Here is a 25,564-nt window from a genome sequence, read left to right on the forward strand (position 1 = left end):
ATAATGTCACTGGACACTCTTAACAGTGCAGTCTCAGTAGAGTGGTGTTTCCGAAAACCTGACTGGATTTTGTCATAGATGTTAGATGTCTCAAGGAAGGATGTCAGTTGTTTGGCTACCAGTTTTTCCAGTAATTTAGATAGAAAGGGAAGCTTAGATATTGGGCGGTAGCTTTTATACTCTGCTTGGTCCATGTTAGGCTTTTTGAGTCTTGGTTCGACCACCACATGTTTGAAGTGGGTGGGAAATACACCAGATGAAAGGGAAAAATTGAACAATTCAGTGACCCATGGGCCAATATAGTCAAGAATATTAAGGAGAAGTTTAGAGGGGATAATGTTGACCAAGCTAGAGGTCAGCCTCATTTTGGATGACAATGCCACAATGTCTTCCAGATGCACATGGTCGAAGGTTGACCACATCTGTGCAGGTGGCTCACTCTGAATAGGGCCGGAATATGAAGGCCAGTTTATTTGGTCTTTTATTTCCTGCACTTTCACAAAGAAAGTTAAAAAGTCATAGCTGTCGGCTTCAGAGAGCATAGGGGTAGCAGGAGCAGTGTTAGACACTAAAGAATGGGGTTTCCCTTATTTGTTGTTATTAATTGTTGAACGTGTTTAAATCTGGCCTCTTTTATAGACTCGTTTAAAAGACAACATAAGGTCTTTAAGATGCAACCTATGGACCTGGAGCTGAGTGGATTTCCACAGCCGTTCAATTTTACGGCATGTCCTTCTTAAACTTCGGATGCTGTCATTTATCCAAGGGCAGGAATGTTCATGGGTAGCACAGATTGTCTTGAGAGGAGCAACTTTGTCCAAAATTATAGCACAATGACAATTAAAACAGTTCAAGAAGCTGTCCACATCTGTGCAGTGTTCAAAAACATAAGAATCGAACAAGGCATAGAATCTGCCTGCTGTTGTCTCTGTGATGATCCTTCGTTCGGCCTGTTTACGGACAGGTCGAGGCTCAGAAAGAACAGAAAGATCAAAGAAAATGCCACTATGATCACTCATGTGGACATCCTCAACACATACGTTTGTGACGTGTAGAACTAGTGAGTACACTTGATCGAGTGTATGTCCCTTTAAGTGGGTGGGGCCTAATACATGTCTAAAATCATGGATTCCATAGTCTTTAAAAGTTCCACTGCTAGGGTAGACAAGGTGTCTTCAAAGTGCCGGTTGAAATCACCAAGAACTAAAAGTGTCTCGAGTTTAATAGATGAGAAAAATCTGTTAAACTCTGTGACAAAAGTGCCTGCAAAACCAGGGGGACGATAGATTAAAATTACATAAAAACTGCTTGAGGAACCAACCTTAACATTTGTGATTCAAACGAGGGGAATTGTTCACAGTAAATCATTCTGCATGTGTATCTGTCCTGAAAAACAGCAGCTAGACCTCCGCCTCTTTGACCGTGGCGGGGCTTCCCAAGAGCACTGCAGCCCACAGGGCGCAGTTCATTCAGGTGAAAGACTTCTCCATCTTTCTGCCAATTCTCTGTAAGGAACATAAAATCCAGCCTTTCCCTGGTGAAGCGCTCATTAAGAGAGAAAGTTTTATTTGTGATTGAGCGTGTGTTTAGCAAACACATTCAACAAGATGTTGGTGTCCGCTCTGGCTCGGTAGAGCGCAGTGGGATCGGTCGCAGCCAGTTCCCACGGTCACGTGACGCCCAGCTGTTACGCCAGATCAGCTGTTGCTCTGTTGTTGGTGCCGGCGTCAGAGACGTGGAACGATCTTGTCGCCGAGTAGTAAGTCCGCAGCCACCTGTGGCCTCGATGAAAGCAAGAGAAGCTGGCCAAACGCGCACCACTCCTGAGCTTAACCTGGACCTCAGCCCTGCAGCCTAGTCTCTTGGCCCTCTTCCCAGGACCATCTGGAGACCTCAACAGAAACAGGTATTCTGAGGAAGTAAGTCAGCACCCGAATGGAGGGGGGAAAGTTTGTTTGTAGCGTTCCCAGGTGTTGTATCGGTGCTCCATTGACTCGATGTTAAAAAGAGCATTTCGATCATAAACCCGGATGGCATAGGCACAATCACAGGGAACGAGGGCCAGCAGAACAGCATACAGTGTCAAGATTAACACAAGAAATGGGCAAAAAAGCAGAAGAGCAGCGGCGTGGCCATACACAGGCGCCATCTTGAAAGCAGAGCTGCAGCAGTTGCATCCAAAAGGTGTTACGAAACAAACATACCCCTCTATGATATTATGGACATGCTACGGAAACAGTCCACAGTCTCAACTTGATGAATTTCCCTCCCTGACAGATAAACTGTGGACTCTGCACTAAATTCCCCGCTAAGCTAATGGATTACACACCCACATTTGTCATAAGCCTTGCAGGGTCTCTAGTCACCTGCTCCGTGGCCTGCTGTAAATTCTTCATGTTACCCTCCCTGTAGAGCTCTAGCTATGGTTGCAAACAAGATAGCGGTGCCTTCCCCAGTAGGATGAAGGCTGTCCGGCATCAGCAAGCCACGGTGGCCCCAGAATGAAGGCCAGTTATCAAAAAACTAAAGCCTTGCTGGCTACGAATTTGCACCAGCCACCTATTTAACAATGTTAGCCTGATAAATGTATTATTACCCTGAGGAGAGGGGACCATAAACAATTAATCAATGCCGAAATCTTTCTGGCAAGGTCACAAGTTCTCTGTGACCCCAGAATGCTTTATCCTGACATCATTGGTACCGACGTGAATATCTATGTGACTGTATCTTGTGTCATGTTCCTTTGTCAACCCTTCTACAGCGTCAGCACCCTAAGATTGGAGGCAATGTCGGGAGCTCTGGCCCCAGGAATACATTTAACATCAGCCGGCGTCTGTAACTTGACTTTTTGGGTGATAGAATCCGCTATCACGAAAGCCCAGTGTTTCAGCCTGGAGATAGGAGTGGAAGTCACCCGTGGGTTCAAAGAACTCACATCAGGCTCATATCTCATAATCAAGGGAGAAAACCAGTTCACAGTGGCAAGTGTGATCGGGCACAACCGGGCACCAAGCCCTATGTGACTTGCTCCACCGAACCACAGTCCAAAAGCTGCCCTCCACAGACGGCGTTTCGAGGCTGATGCTTATGGGCACACGAGCTGGTCCAACACTAACCTCATCTGGAGTGCCGTAATTTCTGTCTCCACAAAGCGAAGAAGCTGTTCTCGCTTACGGACACGGCTCTCGAAAAGAGCCACCCTAGCTGCCAGCATCACAGGATTTACGTAAAGTGAAAAGTAGTGTACTTTGTGCACCAGAAAATTCAGGAGTATAGCCAAGCTAGCGTGAGCTAACTGCTCCAAAGGTTCACACAGAAATGAAATTGATGAGTTTAATTCACAGCAGTTAAACTGAAAAACTAACATAAGTATAAGTAATGGCCGGGGGGGGGGGGGGGGGGGGGGGGGGGGGTTGTCAAGTAACTGCTAACTGCTACTGAAAATGCTACCCACTCCTAAGATTTACACAGGAGTAAAATAATGGCCTAAAATTCACAGCAGTTACACTGAAAAACTAACAGAGGTATGAGACTGGTAAAACTAGTAATAAAACAAAGGGGGGGGGAGTGACCTAGCTTATGCAAGCTAACTGCTAGCAATTTACAACAGGAGGACTGTAGAGAATTAAGATTCAGAGTAGATACACTTAAAAACCAAAAGAAGTGTTAAACATATAAAAGAAACGAATACAACCTTGTAGGGATTAGAAGAGCGTCACAACTAGGGTTGCATATCGAGAACCGTTTCTTTGCGAGTATCGTTAAGAATTGGTTCAGTCCACTGACATCAATAGCCATTTTTCTTAACGATTTCCTTATCTGTCCTTCAGAGCAGCCGTTGTTTTTGAGTGTGTTTGTCGGGAAAATGATCATTCCTCTTCGTTGATTGCAGACCCTGCAGCGGGTCTGTAATCAACTGCTTCTGCAGTGCGACTCCACTTTGAAGCATGAACCAAAGAAGCAGTGCTTTGATCCGCTGGCTCGTTGGTTCTTTGATTCGCTGCTAAAATGTTGTTGACATAGAAAACCTGTAAAGCCTACTTTTAGTACACAGAAAATTCACAAGAGGTATCAATAAGGAAACTGATAATGGCATTGATAAAATCTTATCAATACCCATCCCTAGTCACTGCAAACAATCAATCAGAAGCAAGTTGCCAGTTCTGTCCTGTGCACCAGCAACATTTCCTTCATATAAGTTTTGTAAATTGTATTTCACCCCTTTGAGTCTGGTCTGCTTGAGGTTTCTTCCACAAATCATCAGAGGGAGTTTTTCCTTACCACTGTCACCTGTCTTCTTGCTCTTAGAGGAGCAGCTCAACTAAAATTTCCATAACAATTGTTCATTTTGTGATAAAAGCATCAAATTTGGCACACATTCCAAATTAACTCGTGTTCATTTTCAAATATGGAGCCATCCTGGAGCTGACCTCGAATGAGCTGCAGGGATCAATAAAGAATTCCACAGGGGTCAAAATTTTAAACTGCTCCAATCATGTTGAAACCTATACCACTTTGTCTGATCATAATTCCAAAAAGGTATAGTTTGGACTATCTATGACTGAATGTTCTGGAGTTGTGAGGTAAAAACAGCAAAAATGGTGACAAAGGTCAGTTTCAGTGAGCTTCTGACGATTAATCAAGTAATCGGATAAAAACCATTTTTACATTTTTTTAAACATCAACAGTCCAGGGCTCTCCCTAAGCAATGATACAATGATGCGCCACCACACAGATTGTCAAATTTAGCGTATCCCTTTCTGTTTTCCTGGGTAATTATTTATTTTTTCACATCTTTATAAGTTTTGGCTCTTTTCCAGTGTCAGGAGCTCAGCACTCCTGACGCCGGACCGTAAGCGCAGGTGGTCGGTGTAATCCTCATTCAGTCAGGCTGCACCTGAACGTGAGCACAGCCTGTGAAAAATTGGGCTTTGGGAGGGGTGTGACAATTTACCCAAACTGACTCCAAATGACTAAATGAAATACGTTTATTTATTTTTTAGAAATGCCCTCCGTTCTCAGAACAGTACATGGAGTGCTCTCTCTCCCTCCCTGTCTCGCTGTCTCTTTAGAATGCTGAATCAATAAATCGATAATGGTATCGATAGATAAAATCTTAAAACCCATCCCTAAATTAGACACACCTCTGGTCAGGAAATCCCTTCCAGTTTGCAGCCAGCTAGCAGGTGAGCATTAAGCAGTACTGTGGCTAACAAACTTTCATCACATGTCCGCTGTATTTTACATCAGAAACACCACAAAGCAAGACAACAATGTGCAATGTTTGCAAAGCCGTGGAACCAAGATGCGGAAGCTCCTTTGCAACCTCCAATACAGCGAACTTAATCAGGGTCAGAAAATCTGAAGGAGCCAGGAGGACAAGTGCAACGATTTACCCATGACTGACTCCAAATATGAGTAAAGTAAGTACTTTGACTTATTTTTTGGCAGAAATGCGGTCCTTCTTTAAGACAGTACATGTATTTAGAGCGGTTTGTGCCATCTGATGTTCAAGAGATGAAACTTCAGCCACTGACCCAACAATAAATGGAAGTACTAAATTCTTTCACCAAACATCAAATCTAGCCTTACATCTTAGATGCACCTTCTTGCAAATTGCAGCTAAACTTTCAGATCTTCTTAAGAAAATCTTCCTCTACACCACTTCATCATGAAGCTGTATAACTAGGGATACAAAATATCCTCTTAAAAAAAAAAAAAAAAAAAAAAAAAAAAAAAAAAAAAATCAACAATTCTAATAATATTAAAGAAAACAGCGCTTTGGTATTGGAATAGTGTCGTATCGGCAAATATTCAAATTCAGGTATTGGGATCAGTTCGGAAGTGAAAAAATGTGGATCCAGCATCCATATTTTCAAAAACAGCATTTTTAGATTTAGAAGTGCTTATTTCTCACTAACTTTTACATAGTGAGAAACATATTACATTTATACAGTAATAAGCTGTTTCGGAGCGTTTGTCTCCATCTTGAAATATTTGGTTTGGATGAGCAGCCAGCTGATGTCACCGTGCCTCTGTACTCTGATTGGTTGTTGATGTGTGCTGGAATTTTTACATTTTCCCCCCGAAATGCCTTCAGCTCCAGAATGAGCCTTTTATGTGTTTACGTACTTGGCTACGCTCCACCTCCAGCTGGGATGCATCATCACACAGCACCTTTTCCAAGGTCAAAATCACTTCTTTGGTAGCTGTTAGCTCCTTCAGACCAACTACCAACACCTCCAGTTCTGTGTTCTTAAGGTCCAGCAGCCCTGTAGATAAGACAGCAGAACATTAACCTGTGTGACACACAAGAGCACAGTAAAATGGAGGTGTGCAGTACACCAGAGTCAGTCATCACCCACAGTATTTGCTTTCATAGCTGTTTATTCAGAATTCTTTGTACCACGTACACTAACTTTAATTAGCCTGTTAGCTTTTATTGACTTTGCAAATTTACTTCACATATGGTCGTCTCTTCAGTAGTGACAAGTAGCCATTGACTAAGTTCGACATGCATCCTACAATAACACTAAAGCCCCTTTCACACCGGGCCTGCTTCAAGTTGCATATGCTGCGTAGCTAATAACACAGGAGTGTCTGGGTCAGTTGCATGCAGCAGGGGGGAGAGAGCACTGAGGAGCTCAGTTGCAGCCAGACTGAAAATGAGTAGGTGTGCGCTCTGATTTCTGTTAAAAGTTTATCATTGTTCCTCTAAACACGGAGCTGCAGTCGGCATTCATGTGCAAACAGTCTGCGAGTGGACGTGGAGATGTCCTCCATGAGGAGTTATACTGGATCTAGACATGTCCTGTCTCTGGCAATCAGTCTGTGAACAAGACTTATGGACTTTATTTAAAGGTAATGTTGCATGCTTTTTAACATCCCAGTTAACAACAAAACATCAAAGTACTCATGACTGTAAGTCTCCCTGTGCACATGTGTGTTGTGTGGGCCGCTGAAGAGGAGGTACTGCTGGCCCACCACCACCAGAGGGCGCCCTGTCTGGAGTGCGGGCTCCAGACATCGGAGGGCGCTGCCGCCTCACAGGAGCAGCCAGGGTGACAGCTGTCACCCATCACCTGAGACAGCTGATATCAATCACCAGGGAGGTATATCAGCAGGACGGCATCTCCACCTCATTGCCGAGATATCGCTCTACTAAGGAGGTAACGAACTCAGCCAGTTGTATTATTCTGAGAATTAATACTGTGTTGCTTGTGCTTAGGTCAGCTGAAGACCGTATTGGACGAAGTAGGATAAGTACTCACATTCCAATCCTACAGTACTATTTTGAGTAGAGGTGGAGGTGGTGTTTCCACCCCGTGTGTTGCTGGGTGCGGCCGCACCCACACCTGACTGTTTCTGTTCCTTGCCAGCAGTACCGGATCCGACGAGCGGAGGCAGTGGCCACCTGGGAGGTCGGGACTTGGCGGCTCCAGTATTCCCGGGGTTCGGTGGCAGAGGAAATCGGGTGGTTCCGGTTCGACTCGGACAGACGTCTCCTATCGTCGAGCCTGCCCACACGACACCATTGGAATTCGGCTTACCGCTATAATTGTAATCTCTTGTGTTTGTTGTGCGTGTTCACAACAGTAAAGCTTTGTGATTTGACTTCCTCCATTGTCCGTTCATTAGCGCCCCCTGTTGTGGGTCCGTGTACCTACACTTTCACAACAGGATATCTCGGCCAGCGTCATGGATCCCGAGGGGCGTCAACCGGCTGTTGAACGGCCAATGGAAGAACAGGACGCGCAGGCGTCCGCAGGAGGGGTAATCGGTGAGTTGCAGCGGATCCTCACCGCTTTCACGACTCGGTTAGATTTGATGACCGAGCAGAACGTCCTCCTGAACCGCAGGGTGGAGGCTCTCGCCGGGCGCCGCTGCGGCTCTCCCTCCCGTAGACCCTGTGCGTAGCATTGACGTTCCATTGGTCGTTCAACGACCCCTCCCTCCTTCCCCGGAAGCATACATAAGCCCCCCCGAGCCGTACGGAGGCTGTGTGGAGACGTGCGCGGATTTCCTTATGCAGTGTTCGCTCGTCTTCGCACAGCGTCCTGTTATGTACGCGACCGATGCTAGCAGGGTAGCTTATGTCATAAATCTGCTTCGCGGTGAGGCATGCGCTTGGGCTACAGTGCTCTGGGAGCAGAACTCACGGCTCCTTCAGACATATGATGGGTTTGTGAGGGAGTTCAGAACTGTGTTCGATCACCCTAATAGAGGAGAAACCGCTTCAACAGCGCTACTGTCAATGAGACAGGGGCGTAGGAGCGCAGCGGCCTATGCAGTCGACTTCCGCATCGCGGCTGCGAGGTCCGGCTGGAATCGCACTGCCCTCCGCGCCGCCTTTGTAAATGGACTGTCTTTGGTTCTTAAGGAGCACCTGGTGGCTAAGGACGAACCGCGGGATTTAGATGGGCGTATCGATCTGGTCATACGGTTAGACAATCGGTTAGAAGAACGTCGTCGGGAACGAGACGAAGGGCGTGGCCGGGCACGCGCCGTCCCTCTCCCTTCCGGTTCCGACCGCGTCCCGCCTTCCCCACGCTCCACGGTTCCGGCGCTCCGTGTGGCTACAGCTCCCCCTGCTGACGAAGCTATGGACACGAGCAGGGCAACATTTAGGGCACCAGATACACAGAGGAGACAGGTACACGGAGTATGTTTCAATTGTGGCTCGACAGAGCACCAAGTGAGAAACTGCCCCGAGCGGTTAAACACCAACGCCCGCCCCTAGAGACTGGGCTAAGGGTGGGCCGAGACATTCACGTGGGACACACCCACATTGCCACACGACTCCCAGTTACGATCCTCTATGAGGAATCAACCCTGAAAGCCCCAGCACTGGTGGACACGGGCTCTGAAGGGAATCTGTTGGACAGCAGATGGGCCAGGGAGATAGGGCTCCCTCTGGTGGCGCTTACCTCGCCTGTACAGGTGCGAGCACTAGATGGCTCCCTACTCCCTCCAATCACTCATAAGACACCACCTGTAACTCTGGTGGTGTCCGGAAATCACCGGGAGGAGATCGAGTTTTTTGTGACTCCTGCTACCTCCCATGTGATTTTGGGGTTTCCCTGGATGTTGAAACACAATCCCCGGATCGATTGGCCGTCCGGGGTAGTGGTTCAGTGGAGCGAGACCTGCCATCGGGTATGTTTAGGTTCCTCGGTTCCTCCCGGCTCCCAGGCTAAGGAGGAGGTCAGAGTCCCGCCCAATCTGGGGATGGTGCCGGTGGAGTACCATGACCTTGTCGATGTGTTCAGCAAGGATCTGGCGCTCACTCTTCCCCCCCACCGTCCTTATGATTGTGCCATTGATTTGGTTCCGGGCAGTGAGTTCCCGTCCAGCAGGCTGTACAACCGCTCACGGCCTGAGCGCGAATCAATGGAGACCTACATCCGGGACTCGTTAGCCGCCGGGTTGATCCGGAATTCCACCTCCCCGATGGGTGCGGGTTTCTTTTTTGTGGGTAAAAAAGACGGCGGACTTCGTCCATGCATTGATTATAGGGGACTGAACGACATTACGGTTCGCAACCGATACCCGTTGCCCCTATTCGATTCGGTGTTCACGCCCCTGCATGGAGCTAAGATGTTCACCAAGCTTGATCTTAGGAATGCGTATCACCTGGTTCGGATCCGGAAGGGAGACGAGTGGAAGACAGCATTTAACACCCCCTTGGGTCACTTTGAGTACCTGGTCATGCCGTTCGGTCTCACAAACGCTCCCGCGACTTTCCAAGCGTTGGTTAATGATGTCTTGCGGGATTTCCTGCACCAGTTCGTCTTCGTATACCTAGACGATATACTCATCTTTTCTCCGGACCCTGAGACCCATGTGAAGCATGTCCGTCAGGTCCTGCAGCGGTTGTTGGAGAACCGACTGTTTGTGAAGGGCGAGAAGTGTGAGTTCCACCGCACTTCTTTGTCCTTCCTGGGGTTCATTATCTCCTCCAACTGCGTCGCTCCTGATCCGGCCAAGGTTGCGGCGGTGAGAGACTGGCCCCAACCCACAAGCCGTAGGAAACTGCAACAGTTCCTCGGCTTTGCTAATTTCTACAGGAGGTTCATTAAGGGCTACAGTCAGGTAGTTAGCCCCCTGACAGCCCTAACCTCACCAAAAGTTCCCTTCACCTGGTCGGATCGTTGCGATGCCGCGTTCAAGGAGTTGAAACGGCGCTTCTCGTCTGCACCCGTTCTGGTGCAGCCCGATCCTAGTCGCCAGTTAGTGGTTGAAGTGGACGCCTCGGACTCAGGGATAGGAGTCGTGCTATCCCAGAGCAGGAAGACCAATAAGGTCCTTCACCCGTGTGCCTATTTTTCCCGCAGGTTGACCCCGGCCGAACGGAACTATGACGTCGGCAATCGAGAACTCCTTGCGGTGAAAGAGGCCCTTGAGGAGTGGAGACATCTGTTGGAGGGAACGTCCGTGCCATTCACGGTTTTCACTGACCACCGGAACCTGGAGTATATCAGGACCGCCAAGCGGCTGAATCCCAGGCAAGCCCGCTGGTCACTGTTCTTCGGCCGTTTTGACTTCCGGATCACCTACCGTCCCGGGACCAAAAACCAAAGATCGGATGCTTTGTCCCGGGTACATGAAGACGAAGTCAGAACGGAGTCGTCGGATCCCCCGGATCCCATCATCCCGGAGTCCACTATCGTGGCCACCCTCACCTGGGACGTGGAGAAGACCGTCCGGGAGGTCTTGGCACAAAACCCGGACCCCAGAACCGGGCCGAAGAACAGACTTTACGTCCCACCAGAGGCAAGGGCTGCGGTCCTGGACTTCTGTCACGGTTCCAAGCTCTCCTGTCATCCTGGAGTGCGAAGAACCGTGGCAGTCGTCCGGCAGCGTTTCTGGTGGGCGTCCCTGGAGACCGACGTCCGGGATTATATCCAGGCCTGTACCACCTGCGCCAGGGGCAAAGCCGACCACCGCAAGGCCTCGGGTTTGCTACAGCCGCTGCCTGTACCTCATCGCCCCTGGTCCCACATCGGCCTGGATTTTGTCACGGGCCTCCCGCCGTCCCAGGGAAACACCGTCATCCTCACGATAGTGGACCGATTCTCCAAGGCGGCCCACTTCGTGGCCCTCCCGAAGCTCCCAACGGCCCAGGAGACAGCAGACCTCCTGGTCCACCACGTCGTCCGGCTGCATGGGATACCATCAGACATTGTCTCCGATCGCGGTCCCCAGTTCTCCTCGCACGTCTGGAGGAGCTTCTGCCGGGAACTGGGGGCCACGGTCAGTTTCTCGTCCGGGTATCACCCCCAGACCAACGGGCAAGCAGAACGGGCCAATCAGGAGATGGAGCAGACGCTACGTTGTGTGACAGCCGCGCACCCGGCGGCCTGGAGTACTCATCTGGCCTGGATCGAGTACGCCCACAACAGTCAAGTGTCATCAGCCACCGGCCTCTCCCCTTTTGAGGTGTGTTTGGGGTATCAACCCCCATTGTTTCCGGTGGTTGAGGGAGAGGTCGGTGTGCCCTCGGTCCAGGCCCACCTGCGGAAGTGCCGTCGGGTGTGGCGTGCCGCCCGTTCTGCTTTGTTGAAGGCTCGGAGGAGGGCGAAGACCCATGCAGACCGGCGGCGGACCCCGGCTCCTACGTATCGTCCTGGGCAGGAGGTGTGGTTGTCCACCAAAGACATTCCACTGCAAGTGGCCTCCCCTAAACTACAGGACCGGTACATAGGACCGTTTAAGATCCTCCAGATCATCAATCCCGCCGCAGTGAGGCTTAAGCTCCCGGCCTCACTGAGATTCATCCAGTATTCCATGTCTCAAGAATCAAACCGCATCACACCTCACCCCTCTGCGCTCCGGGTCCGGCACCACCTCCTGCCCGGATCATCGACGGCGAGCCGGCTTGGACTGTGCGCCGGCTACTGGACGTCCGACGGATGGGCCGGGGTTTTCAATATCTGGTGGACTGGGAGGGGTACGGTCCCGAAGAACGTTCCTGGGTGAAGAGGAGCTTCATCCTGGACCCGGCCCTCCTGGCCGACTTCTACCACCGCCACCCGGACAAGCCTGGTCGGGCGCCAGGAGGCGCCCGTTGAGGGGGGGGGTCCTGTTGTGTGGGCCGCTGAAGAGGAGGTACTGCTGGCCCACCACCACCAGAGGGCGCCCTGTCTGGAGTGCGGGCTCCAGACATCGGAGGGCGCTGCCGCCTCACAGGAGCAGCCAGGGTGACAGCTGTCACCCATCACCTGAGACAGCTGATATCAATCACCAGGGAGGTATATCAGCAGAACGGCATCTCCACCTCATTGCCGAGATATCGCTCTACTAAGGAGGTAACGAACTCAGCCAGTTGTATTATTCTGAGAATTAATACTGTGTTGCTTGTGCTTAGGTCAGCTGAAGACCGCATTGGACGAAGTAGGATAAGTACTCACATTCCAATCCTACAGTACTATTTTGAGTAGAGGTGGAGGTGGTGTTTCCACCCCGTGTGTTGCTGGGTGCGGCCGCACCCACACCTGACTGTTTCTGTTCCTTGCCAGCAGTACCGGATCCGACGAGCGGAGGCAGTGGCCACCTGGGAGGTCAGGACTTGGCGGCTCCAGTATTCCCGGGGTTCGGTGGCAGAGGAAATCGGGTGGTTCCGGTTCGACTCGGACAGACGTCTCCTATCGTCGAGCCTGCCAACACGACACCATTGGAATTCGGCTTACCGCTATAATTGTAATCTGTTGTGTTTGTTGTGCGTGTTCACAACAGTAAAGCTTTGTGATTTGACTTCCTCCATTGTCCGTTCATTAGCGCCCCCTGTTGCGGGTCCGTGTACCTACACTTTAACAACAATGTGCTCATAATTAGTGGTTTCTGATGTTTTTTCCTCTCCCAAAGCAAGGAAACAGGTGCATTTCCGAAAAACGTATCACTCTGCAATTCTCAGCATTTCTCTGCGTGTGATGTAGTTAAGAGCAAAACAGGAACCTCCCAAAGACAGACTGAGGGAAACGAATGAGGTTATATAACGAAGCTCTGGAGGTTTTCTTTGAAAGCAGTGGCTCGGATTTACAGAGCAGACGACACACTTCACCCCGAAACGCTTAACTTTTTCTGTCGGATTTTGGAGCTTAAAGTGTGGTGATGCTGCTATGACCATGGACGTGTCTGGACACACAGATGTATGTCTCATATTGGAAAAACTCAGAAGATGCTATTTTCAGGAGATAATGGAGTCTGTAATGTGCCACAATCCTGACAAGAGTTGGGTTGAAGGCAGCGCTGCGATTGGACATTATGCATGCAATCAGAACCCGAGAGCGACTGGATCTGGACATTATCCTCTGGCCGAGTGGATCTGAGTGAGGACGAGTGGACCGTTCCATGGCTGGCGATAGCAACTGCAATAGGTGAGTAGGGAGAGTTCCCATGGTATAAAAAAGTTTTTCAACCTACCATCCCTGGTTCTCAAGACCAGGCACCTAAGTGGCTCTACTCTACTCTTTTCTACTCTCCTATTTTACTCTTCCTTTTTAGATATACCTTTGTATACTGGCATAGTTCCACCTTAGAATTGGAAAATAATATATAAGCTATACCTTACTGAATTTTCACAACATGTGCATGAGGGCTTCTTTTTGTTGTGGACTAATTTGGAAATCTTTACACTGGGTGAGGGGAATGTAAAGTTTTTTTCATCTTTTGCTTTGTGTTCTTTTCAATGGAGCTTTCAATGAAAGTTTTTTTTTTTTTTTTTTACTTTGAGAGAGTCTGTGTGTGTGTGTGTGTGTGTGTGTGTGTGTGTGTGTCAGCCATTTTAACCCCCAATTTAGACGGACTTCTGGCTGAATTTGAACAATATATAAATCAGTATTAAGCTTGTAGACTCAAATGTCAAACTGTCAATCTCTATCAGGAACTTTTTAAAAGAGAATGTTGAATAAAAAACAGCTGGCATGAGGGTTAAAACAGCTGTTACACTGTTTTAACCCTCATGCCAGCTGTTTATGGGCACTTAATGGACATGGAATGTCTCCGTAATGGCACAGATATATACATTTATTAGATTTTTCACAGTTATATACAACCCTTATAAGCATTTTTAACAGCCTGTGTTTATGACTCATGGCCATGCAGGTGCACCGAAACCTTCTCAGAGCTGCTCCTTTTACCATGACTGCATCCAAATGAACAGTTTTCACTTAAAAACAAGTGTGTAAACTTTAGGACTTGCTTTCACATTTTAGAGGAAAAGCTGAATCAGTTCACATGACAACATACCTGTCCTGTCCAGGTTGGTAAATGAAGAGATGTGGTTGAGGGCAATGATGGCCAGCATAGTCTCTGTTCTGGACAAAGACACTTTTTCACAACGCAACAAACACTTTTTCAAAAGGGCGTCGATGCCACACGCCACCAGCTGTTCTGCCAGACTCTTATGGTTGCTGATCAGCGTGATGACAATCAAGAGGCCATTACGAACTGACGGCACACAGCTGCAAAACACACAAGTCAGTCAGTGAGGCATCCAACTACCACTTTTACAAGAAATGTTTTGTTTACAATCTTTATTTCAGTTATAGTGTCTTAGTCATATCCCATGATTATTATACACTTTATATTATGAAATGCCCTGTCTCAACCTCACTCTCTCCCCTCATCTCTCTCTCTCCCTGTCTCTCGCTTTCTTTCAGAGAGGAGACACAGCAGAGCTGTTCAAGTGAGGAAACAACTTCATTCAAACTTGATGTTTCTTCCTCAGAGGGAGTTTTTTCTTACCACTGTTGCTCTGGGAGTTAGTAAGGTTAGACCTTACTTGTGTGAAGCACCTTGAGGCAACTCTGTTGTGATTTAGCACTATATAAATGAAAAATAAAAATAAAAAAAATAAACATACCCTGCAATGCAGCATATTTGTCTGGAAACCAGGAAAATGTCTGCTCTGTGCAGAACTCCGTGGAAATGCAACATCATCCGTCCAACTCCACGAGGGTGTGCTGATGCTTAAATTAGCTTAGACAGAAGACTCCCTCAGGGAAATTGAGGTTCCAGTAGCATTGTATAGCAGCACACAGAGTATCAAAAGTGAAACGAAAAAAGAAAAACAGTTTGCAAATACAGACACACAAATATAAATACCAGAAATACTGATCAGTCCTGGTTTACTGACTGCTACTGTTCCTCTTCTTCCCGTCCTCTGTCTTCCTGTTCCTCCTCCCCCTGAGTGAGGAGTTGTACAGTCTGATGGTCAGAGGGACAAAGGAGTTTTTCAGTCTGTTGGTCCTGCACTTGGGAAGGAGCAATTTGTGGCTGAAGAGGCTCCTCTGGTTGCTGATGACGGTGTGCAGAGGCTGACTGACTTCGCCCACAATTTCCAGCTGTTTGTCCAGTGTTCTCTTCTCTGCCACCATCTCTGCCCCTTCCTGTACAGGTGGTTGATGTGGGTCATCCAGTCCAGTTTGCTGTCCAGCCACAGCCTGAGGTACTTGTAGGAATCCACAGCCTCCACCTCAGCTCCCTCCATCAGAACTGTTTGTGGACTTGGTATGGACTTCCCAAAGTGACAAAGCTTGGCACTGGGTCTGCCGACACACAAAGCTGGGATATAAAATATTTGGTCTGTATCTCAGTGTTTAAGCCACAGGCACTGGAAATTTTAGTTAATTATTTGAATTTCACCAAAGGACGCGCTCGGTGCACTTAACAGCATGAATATCTCCAATTTAGAGAATGCACAGCTTTGAAAGTCTAGGGCTAACTTGATTTTAGATTCATTTACTGCGCAGTGCACTGTTTTGTTATCGTTTGCTTGCATATTGCACAACATGTGGAGCCAGACTCCCTTCAATATTTTGTCAATTTTAAGTTTTAATTTTTAATTTTAAGCCACTGCCTTCCCAATCGAATCAATCATGTAGGGCAGTCTGGACGGCCCAATCAAAGCTGCCTCCACTTTCTTGATTTTCCGGTAAACCAGCGTCATGTCCGCTCCACACAGCAGAAAGCCAGTCACCACCAAGCCAAATATATACACATCTTCGACGTCCTCCACAGAAAGCATGTAAAGGCACATGACCTGCCATCTCCTCCATGAGTCCATCACGTAACCCATCACATGCGTCCCGGCAGGACAGGTCAGGTCCTCCGCCCCCGAATGTCTTGTAGAAAAAATAGTGTCAATTGCGTTCAAAGACCACTTTAACAGATCCATTTTTGTCGTTTTCCAGAAGAGCAAAGCTGCAGCCTCACAGACAACATGCCACAGAAACAGGAAAGATAAGGAGGGAGGGAGAAGAGAAAAGTGCGTCCGTCTCGGCCGAGTGCAAGCTGGCAAAAAAAAAAAAAATGATGGGGATGATGAAATCATTTTTCAAGATGATAATGTATCTTGCCAGAGAGCAAAAACTGTGAAAACATTCCTTGCAAAAAGACACATAGGGTCAATGTCATGGCCTGCAAATAGTCCGGATCTTAATCCAATTGAAAATCTTTGGTGGAAGTTGAAGAAAATGGTCCATGACAAGGCTCCAACCTGCAAAGCTGATCTGGAAACAGCAATCAGAGAAAGTTGGAGCCAGATTGATGAAGAGTACTGTTTGTCACTCATTAAGTCCATGCCTCAGAGACTGCAAGCTGTTATAAAAGCCAGAGGTGGTGCAACAAAATACTACTGATGTGTTGGAGCGTTCTTTTGTTTTTCATGATTCCATAATTTTTTCCTCAGAATTGAGTGAGTCCATATTTTTTCCCTCTGCTTGGTCTAAAAAAGTAACCGTTACTGACTGCCACAAATTTTTTTCCTGATTTCTTATAGTGTTTCTTAAAGCCAGAAAGTTGCCATTTGAAATGACTTTAGTTTTGTGTCATGTCTGTGATCTGCTTTTTTTCTACAAAATGAAACAACTGAATGAACATCCTCCGAGGCCGGTGATTCCATAATTTTTGCCAGGGGTTGTAGTTGCACTGCAAGCTTTTATTCATCCACTGCACTCCATAACTGCTGCAGAACTGCCGCTGGCGGTGTGCCAACTTTGACCGATCAAGAGCTCAATCAACCCAGATCATATCATTTCACATGCTATTTTGATGCCATCAGAAAATGTAGACTGTGATCAGATGACGCAAAAACTGCATATACGAGGGCTGTCAATAAAGTTACGGTCCGTTTTATTTTTTTCAAAAACTATATGGATTTCATTCATATGTTTTTACGTCAGACATGCTTGAACCCTCGTGCGCATGCGTGAGTTTTTCCACGCCTGTCGGTGACGTCATTCACCTGTGAGCACTCCTTGTGGGAGGAGTCGTCCAGCCCCTCGTCGGAATTCCTTTGTCTGAGAAGTTGCTGAGAGACTGGCGCGTTGTTTGATCAAAATTTTTTCTAAACCTGTGAGACACATCGAAGTGGACACGGTTCGAAAAATTAAGCTGGTTTTCAGTGAAAATTTTAACAGCTGATGAGAGATTTTGAGGTGATTCTGTCGCTTTAAGGACTTCCCACGGTGCGAGACGTCGCTCAGCGCTCTCAGCTGCCGTCGTCAGCCTGTTCAAGCTGAAAACCTCCACATTTCAGGTTCTATTGATCCAGGACGTCGTGAGAGAACAGAGAAGTTTCAGAAGAAGTCGGTTTCAGCATTTTATCCGGATATTCCACTGTTAAAGGAGATTTTTTTAATAAAAGACGTGCGGACGGGTCCGCGCGTCGGGACGCAGCCGCTGCGACGCTCCGCCACAGGAAAAACACCTCTGTTGAAAGCCTTAAGGACAAGTTGGAACATGTCCTGCCTGTTAAACAATTTCTCATATACTTACTCCACTGAAAGCCATCAAAAGCCGCCTGGATTTTACGAATGGTTATCAACACGGAGGTGTTTTTCCTGTGCCGCCGCACCGCGTCGGCTGCGTCCCTACGTCTTTCATTAAAAAAATCTCCTTTAACAGTGGAATATCCAGATAAAATGCTGAAACCGACTTCTTCTGAAACTTCTCTGTTCTCTCACGACGTCCTGGATCAATAGAGCCTGAAATGTGGAGGTTTTCAGCTTGAAACAGGCTGACGACGGCGGCTGAGAGCGCTGAGCGACGTCTCGCACCGTGGGAAGTCCTTAAAGCGACAGAATCACCTCAAAATCTCTCATCAGCCGTTAAAATTTTCACTGAAAACCAGCTTAATTTTTCGAACCGTGTCCACTTCGATGTGTCTCACAGGTTTAGAAAAAATTTTGATCAAACAACGTGCCAGTCTCTCAGCAACTTCTCAGACAAAGGAATTCCGACGAGGGGCTGGACGACTCCTCCCACAAGGAGTGCTCACAGGCGAATGACGTCACCGACAGGCGTGGAAAAACTCACGCATGCGCACAAGGGTTCAAGCATGTCTGACGTAAAAACATATGAATGAAATCCATATAGTTTTTGAAAAAAATAAAAAGGACCCTTACTTTATTGACAGCCCTCGTATACTGCCGTCAGATGTGCATCGCATCTCATTGGTGCTAAGAGTGTTTTGAACTGTGCAACACACTCGGGACAAGTGAGCGAATGGGACCAAATATGGAGATGCTCACAGACTGACGTCCGTTGGTCTTCAGACCGCACCTCAATATTTCCCGACTGTGGCTGGATGTGTCATTCTGATGCAATTCAGCCACTATCAGCATATGTGTGACGGGGTATTAAACACACACACACACACACACACACACACACACACACACACACACACACACACACAGGAGCCAAGTAGTCAGTGCAGAAACTTCCTGATATAAAGCCACATTTCTCCATGTAATGTGGAGTTGGGTCAGGAAGGGCATCCGGTGTAAAATCAACATGCAGAGCCACCTTCAATCTGCTGTGGGGATCCTGCGTAAAAAAACAAGGGAGCAGCCAAAGGGACTAACTACACACACACACACACACACACACACACACACACACACACACACACACACACACACACACACACACACACACACAGTGGCTTGCAAAAGTATTCAGCCCCTTGGTATTTAATGCATTTTAATTTGTTTATGGCATTTCAGATACAAAAAGTAAATCAGGTTTCTCAATACAAAAAAAAAAAAAAAAAAAATCAAAAATGATCTTCCTTAGACTCAAACTGAAAGTAAATCTCTATAAGTTGATACGAATTAAGTCCAAATCTAAAAGCCAATATAATGGACTGCATTAGTATCCAATCCACTTTATTTATATAACACATTTAACAACAAAGACGTTCCAAAGTGCTGCACATAGAATCACGATAGATAAAACCCCAATAGTCAAGAAATAAATTAAAAATTTCTTATTTCTAATTTATTTCTACAAATATGGAGATGCTCACAGACTGACATCCGTTGGTCTTCAGACCGCACCTCAATATTTCCCGACTGTGGCTGGATGTGTCATTCTGATGCAATTCAGCCACTATCAGCATATGTGTGACGGGGTATTAAACACACACACACACACACACACACACACACACACACACACACACACACACACACACACACACACACACACACAGGAGCCAACTTCCTGATTTAAAGCCACATTTCTCCATGTAATGTGGAGTTGGGTCAGGAAGGGCATCAGGTGTAAAATCAACATGCAGAGCCACCTTCAATCTGCTGTGGGGATCCTGCGTAAAAAAACAAGGGAGCAGCCAAAGGGACTAACTACACACACACACACACACACACACACACGCACATATATATATTTAACAACAAAGACGTTCCAAAGTGCTGCACATAGAATCACGATAGATAAAACCCCAATACTCAAGAAATAAATTCAAAATAAGAAAATTAACAATAAAAATAAGTAGAATATGCAAGATAAATAAAAAAAATAAATACATACAGCATACAAAAGATAAAACCAATAAAATCTACAAACATAAAAACAAAACCAATAAAACAGAGGACCACACAACTCACGAGGTGTTAAAAACCAGAGAATTAAAGTGGGTCTTCAGACGAGACTTAAAACACTCCACTGTGGGGGCTGTTTGGACGAGGAGGGGCAGAGCGTTCCAGAGTCTGGGACCAGCCACAGAGACAGCCCTGTCCCCTCCTGGTTTTAAGTCTCGTCTTAGGTATCACAAGCTGGAAATGGCCCTCAGACCTCAGAGCATGCGCCGGAGAGTAAATTTGTAGGAGATCAGTGATGTATTGAGGGGCCATTCCATTCAAAGCTTTAAAAACAAACAATAAAATCTTAAAATCAATTCTATAATTAATAGGAAGCCAGTGCAAAGATGCAAGAACTTGGGTAATGTGATCGTGTTTCCAGGCCCCTGTTAAAAGTCGCATTTCAGCGTTCTGGACTAACTGCAAACGGGAAAGAGCCCGTTGGCTGATGTCGAAATAAAGTGCGTTACAGTTGTCCAGATGATTTGAAATAAAACAAACAAAAAAAAAGAGTGCACAACTTGTTCAAAAAGGCTAAAAGATAAAAATGGTTTGACCTTTGATAAAAGACAAAGATGGTAAAAGCACGATTTCAAAACACCATTAATTTGTTTGTCAAGTTTAAAATCACTGTCTATGGTGACATCAAGGCTGGTGACTTTGGGACGTACAAATCATTGAGAGGTCCCAAGTCAATGAGGGCACTTCCAAACAACATAACCTCTGTCTTGCCCTCATTAAGTTTTTAAAATATTCTGTGATAAGCAAGCCCTGACATCACACAGACAGTCAAGTAGGGGTGTCAGGGGGCAAAGGCTGTTTTTAGCGATAGGCATGTAGATTTGACAATCAGTATAAAAATGGTAGGCCATGTCATGTTTTTTAAAAATCTCCGAGTGGGAGGAGATTCAGAGCAAAGAGGATGGGACCCAGGATAGAACCCTGGGGAACTCCACAATGAAGAGAGGCTGAAGATGAGGTGGACTCCGCAAGCCTGATGCCAAAACACCTCTGACAGGTAGGGTCTAAACCACTCCAGAACAGTCCCCCTGACACCCACGCAGTCTCTCAGGTGGTCTAAAAGAATTGCATGGTCAGCTGTGTCAAAAGCTGCAGTGAGGTCTAAAAGCACTAAAATGGCTGAACTGCCAGAATTAGTTGTTGAAAGGAGATCATTAAAAACCTTTAAAAGTGCAGACTCAGCACTATGAAATGCTTTGTACCCCGAATGAAATGGATCCAATGTGCCATTTTTATCTAAAAAAAGGCTGCAACTGTGTAAAGACACATTTCTCAAAAATTTCTGACACAAGTGGTAACTTGGAGATAGGTTGATAAATTGAAAAAAACATGGGATCCAAACATGTTTTTGGATCAGTGGCTCCACAATAGCTTTTTTACAAAAAGAAGGCAAAATTCCAGAAGACAGACTACTATTAATAATTTCTTCAACAAAAGAGCTGATGGTGTCCCAAACCTCTTTTAAAAAAAAGCGAGGGGGGACCAGGTCAGTGGGACAGGAAGAGGGTTTTAGTTTCTTGCTAAAAACACACGAGCACTGATTTGCTACACAATGACACACTGGGGAGGCAGATATATTGATCCTAATGGCATCAACCTTAACAAAAACGTGGAGAAATTTTTCACAAGTTTCACTGGCATTAAAAACAGAATCAGTTGTTTTAGAAAGAATACGAGGCTTGCCAAGACTGTTTAAAATCAATTCTGAAAAATACTTTTTTTTTTTTCAGCTTTAACCACCCTCTGATATTTATTCCAGCTCTCTTTAAGAATCTGTTTAGAAACCTCCAAACGGTCTTGTTTCCACCTGCGCTCTGCCCTCCGACAGTCACGCCGAGCTGCGCGTGTGATGTCATTAAGCCAGGGTTCTTGCTTAAGCTGAGAATGCATGACTTTACAGGGAGCAACAACATCCAGAACCTCAGAGCAAGCGGAAATAAAAGAGTTCATCATCTGTTCTGTGCCACATGCAGCAGAATCTAACAAATTCTGCTCAAATACACTAAAAAGAGGAATAAAAGCAGCAGCGGTGTCAGGCTTAACGCCTGTGATGCACGTCAGGCATCGTCATGTCAATGCCCAGACTAAAATCAAACATGACGGGGCTGTGGTCAGAGAACACAGTGTCACCAACATCATCATTTTGGACAGAAAAACCAAGAGATAAAATAATGTCCAGCGTGTGTCCGTGTACTTGTGTGCTGCCAGTGACATGCTGTGTCAAACTGAAAGCTGCAATCAAGTCCAAAAACCCTCTAGCCAGAGGTTTTGACGGACAACAGACGTGTACATTAAATCCCCGACAATTAAAATCTTGTCATAACGTGTCACCATCGAAACAACAAAGTGAGAAAACTCTTCTATGAAGTCTTTGTTGTATTTGGGTGGTCTGTATATGACAGCACACAGCACTGGGACAGTCTGTCGCAGCTCAAAGCAGCTCAGTTCAAAAGAGGAGAAGGACCACTCCAACATCACTTTGTGATAAATACAGTTCTTTAAAACAGTCGCTGTACCTCCACCACGACCACTAGTTGTTGGTGTGCTTATAAAACCAGTCAGGAGGCAGTAACTCTGAGAAGGCAGATGACTCACCGATGTTGATCCAAGTCTCTGTTAAAAACAATATACCCAAACTGCGTGAAGTAAAAAAAATCTTGCAAAATAAAAGTCTTGTTCACCACAGATCGTGTATTCACGAGTGCACACTTCGTAGAGCCATTGCCAGGTTAGCCGCCTGAGCTGCTCGGCTCAGCAGTCTGAGGTTAGCCGGGGACACGCCGCCAAAACCCCTGAAAGAAACGCGGCGAGGGCACAGCGCGCAGACATCCTCCCGGATTCCGATAATGGTAAAGTAATCCGCACGTTTGGCATAAAATCTGTAAATAATAAGTTTAATTGCAAGTTTTCTTCAGACAAGTCAGTGGATGGATACATGAACATTTCCAAGTCACTGAATGTGTCTTTAACTTTATTTACATCCGTTATGAAGAAATACAAACAATATGGCACTCTGTGGTAAATCTGTGTGGAGTAGACAGTTCTCAAAAACTGAGTGACTGTGCAAGAAGGAGAAGCGTGAGGAAAGCCACCAAGACATCTGTGGTTGTGATTGGAGAGATAGTGCATAGTGCACGTTTTGCATTTTGTATCTCAAGTTATACAGCTTCATGATGAAGGGGGTACAGAGGAGGGTTTTATTAAAAAGAAGACCTGAAAGCTGAGCTACAATTTGCCAGAAGCCCAGATTTGATGTTTTGGTGAAAGAAAACCCTCCTCTGTACACACACACACACACACACACACACCACACACACACACACACACACACACACACACACACACACACACACACACACACACACACACACACACACACACACACACACACACACACACACACGGGTACTGCAGAAAAAAAGTCTCATATTGGTGCACAGATGTACAAATGTCATTCAGTTGTGAGCAAAAATGTACACACTGAAGCAGATGACTTATGCTTGCTCAGTGTTTTTACCAAGTTTTTGTAAGTGCTGTTATGGTCCTCAAGATTTCTCTATGATTAAGATATGAAACTGTGCCAAAGGTGCAATTTTCATATCAAGTACACTGTTTAGCTGTGGAATATTACAATTGTATCCTCTATATCAATATAAATTGATTTTGGGGTCAAAATAAGAGAAACATTGGTCATATTCATTGATAGGAAAAGTGTCAATTACTATGAATTGACAAAGGTCACCAAATACATGCAAAATTACAACTCAAAATGTCTTAATTTTGCACAGCCCTGATACACACAAGATAAGAGCAATCAGAGATTTCTGACATCGGCCAATCCGGCTCCAGATCATCTCCAAAATTCTCCCATGACCTAATATCCATCCATCTGTGATGCAAATGCTGTTAGAATCCGTTAAGTAGTTTTGACGTAATCCTTCAAAGTGAAATCTGAATCCACAATCTGGATCATCTCCATAATTCAGTGGAGTCTTCCATGGCCTAACCTTCGTCAAAATCCGTGCAGGAGTTTTGACATAATGGTAAATGGACTGCATTTATATAGCGCTTTTCCATCTGCATCAGAAGCTCAAAGCACTTTACAATAATGTCTCACATTCACTGTGATGTGAGGGTGCTGTCATACAAGGCGCTCACTACACACCGGGAGCAACTAGGGGATTAAGGACATTGCCCAAGGGCCCTTAGTCCTTTTCCAGTCAGGCTGGAATTTGAACGGAGGATCCTCTGGTCTCAAGCCCAACACTTAACCACTTGACCATCACCTCCCCTAATAATCCTGCTGATAGACAGACAAATAAATACATAAATAAATGCCAATGATTTTCTTACGTCAAGGTGGATGTAAAATTTCAATAAACTATATTGTAAAATCTTCAATCTTCAAGTTAAAAAACATAACATTAATGCTGGGGAGGTATTTGATGTAGTGTGCAAGAGAAGCTAAATGTTATCATTACCCTTTGGTCTGCAGCATGAGCTCGATGGCAGCAGGTATGGCACCCAGAAGGCCTCTGGAGCCCTCTGGTGTGGCCGAGCCGATGCTTGCAAAAATTTCCAACATCATTTGTGTCCCAGCATCTGTGAGTGGAGGACTGCTGCTAATGCTGTGAAGGTCATGTTTGCTGGCTCCAGTGATGACTTTCAGAGCCTGACCAGAAGAAAAACAAGATGGTCAAACTCCAGAGTGTCAAGTGAGATTAATGAAACACAAGAGAATCTGAACAAAACTCTGCTGCCTTTTAAATAACCCAGTACTTTTTGCAACACAAATCACAGGTTTTTTTTTCACAGGTTTCTCAATGATCCAACATGGAAAGAAGGTCTGGACATCTCTGACAGCATGCACTGGTGCTGTGTGTCCGCAGAAGCAGACCACAACATGTGCTTCAAAAACAGTCAGTCTGCTTCAGCTGTGACCAGCACAGACTACCTTAAAAGATTTACTTTAAATGCACATAGTTATTTCATTTTAGATCTTCAACAGCACATGTCCATCTCACAGTTTCATCATGCAGAGCTGATAACTACAATGAAAAGAACCTCTCCATGTTGCCCTGCTGCTCACACAGACCCAGAGGGGTGAGAAGTGGGAGCAGCCCCCCACCCCCCACCCCAACCCAGATTAAAGGTCTACTTCTGAAGACATTTTTACACATTATACTATTCACCATCATTCTACTATTTTGAATTCCCCCACCAAAAAGTACCATATTTTGAGTCGCACTCATCCAAAAATGCCTCATTAAGCTGCACTGAAGCACGCCGCATTCATCACTTCATATAAGATGAAGCAAAATGAATATAATATCCATCCATCCATTTTCTTCCTCTTTATCCGGAGTCAGGTCGCCGGGACAGCAGTTCAAGCAAAGCTACCCAGACCTCCCAATCCACACACACCTCCCCCAGCTCCTCCAGGGGAACCCCGAGGCATTCCCAAGCCAGCCAAGAGATGTAGTCCCTCCAGCATGTCCAGCACATATATTATATTATTGGGGAGGAGGCCCCAGGGATGAATATAATACAGCAATTAAATTAATTTATGAGGAGGACTTCCAGGTCACAAAAGGAGTAGATGCTCGTCGCTCAGGCAAGATTTAGGTGTAACTTAATAATTAACAAGGACTGTGTGT

The 25,564-nt window shown here is 46.2% G+C and overlaps 1 protein-coding gene across 3 annotated transcripts in view; it reads right to left on the reverse strand.

Annotated features, from left to right (window-relative positions):
• Positions 1 to 25,564, reverse strand: part of LOC117523944 (cullin-9) — a 376,653-nt gene that overhangs the window by 260,840 nt on the left and 90,249 nt on the right. For all 3 annotated transcript variants that reach the window (XM_034185568.1, XM_034185567.1, XM_034185566.1), the window contains exons 11-13: positions 24,389 to 24,579; positions 14,248 to 14,462; positions 6,133 to 6,272 (exon numbers count right to left, since the gene is read on the reverse strand). In XM_034185568.1, the coding sequence (XP_034041459.1) occupies positions 6,133 to 6,272; positions 14,248 to 14,462; positions 24,389 to 24,579 (546 nt within the window). The remainder of the gene's footprint in view (positions 1 to 6,132; positions 6,273 to 14,247; positions 14,463 to 24,388; positions 24,580 to 25,564) is intronic.

This window comes from Thalassophryne amazonica, chromosome 13 (assembly GCF_902500255.1).
Source record: "Thalassophryne amazonica chromosome 13, fThaAma1.1, whole genome shotgun sequence".
In the NCBI taxonomy this organism is placed as follows: domain Eukaryota; kingdom Metazoa; phylum Chordata; class Actinopteri; order Batrachoidiformes; family Batrachoididae; genus Thalassophryne; species Thalassophryne amazonica.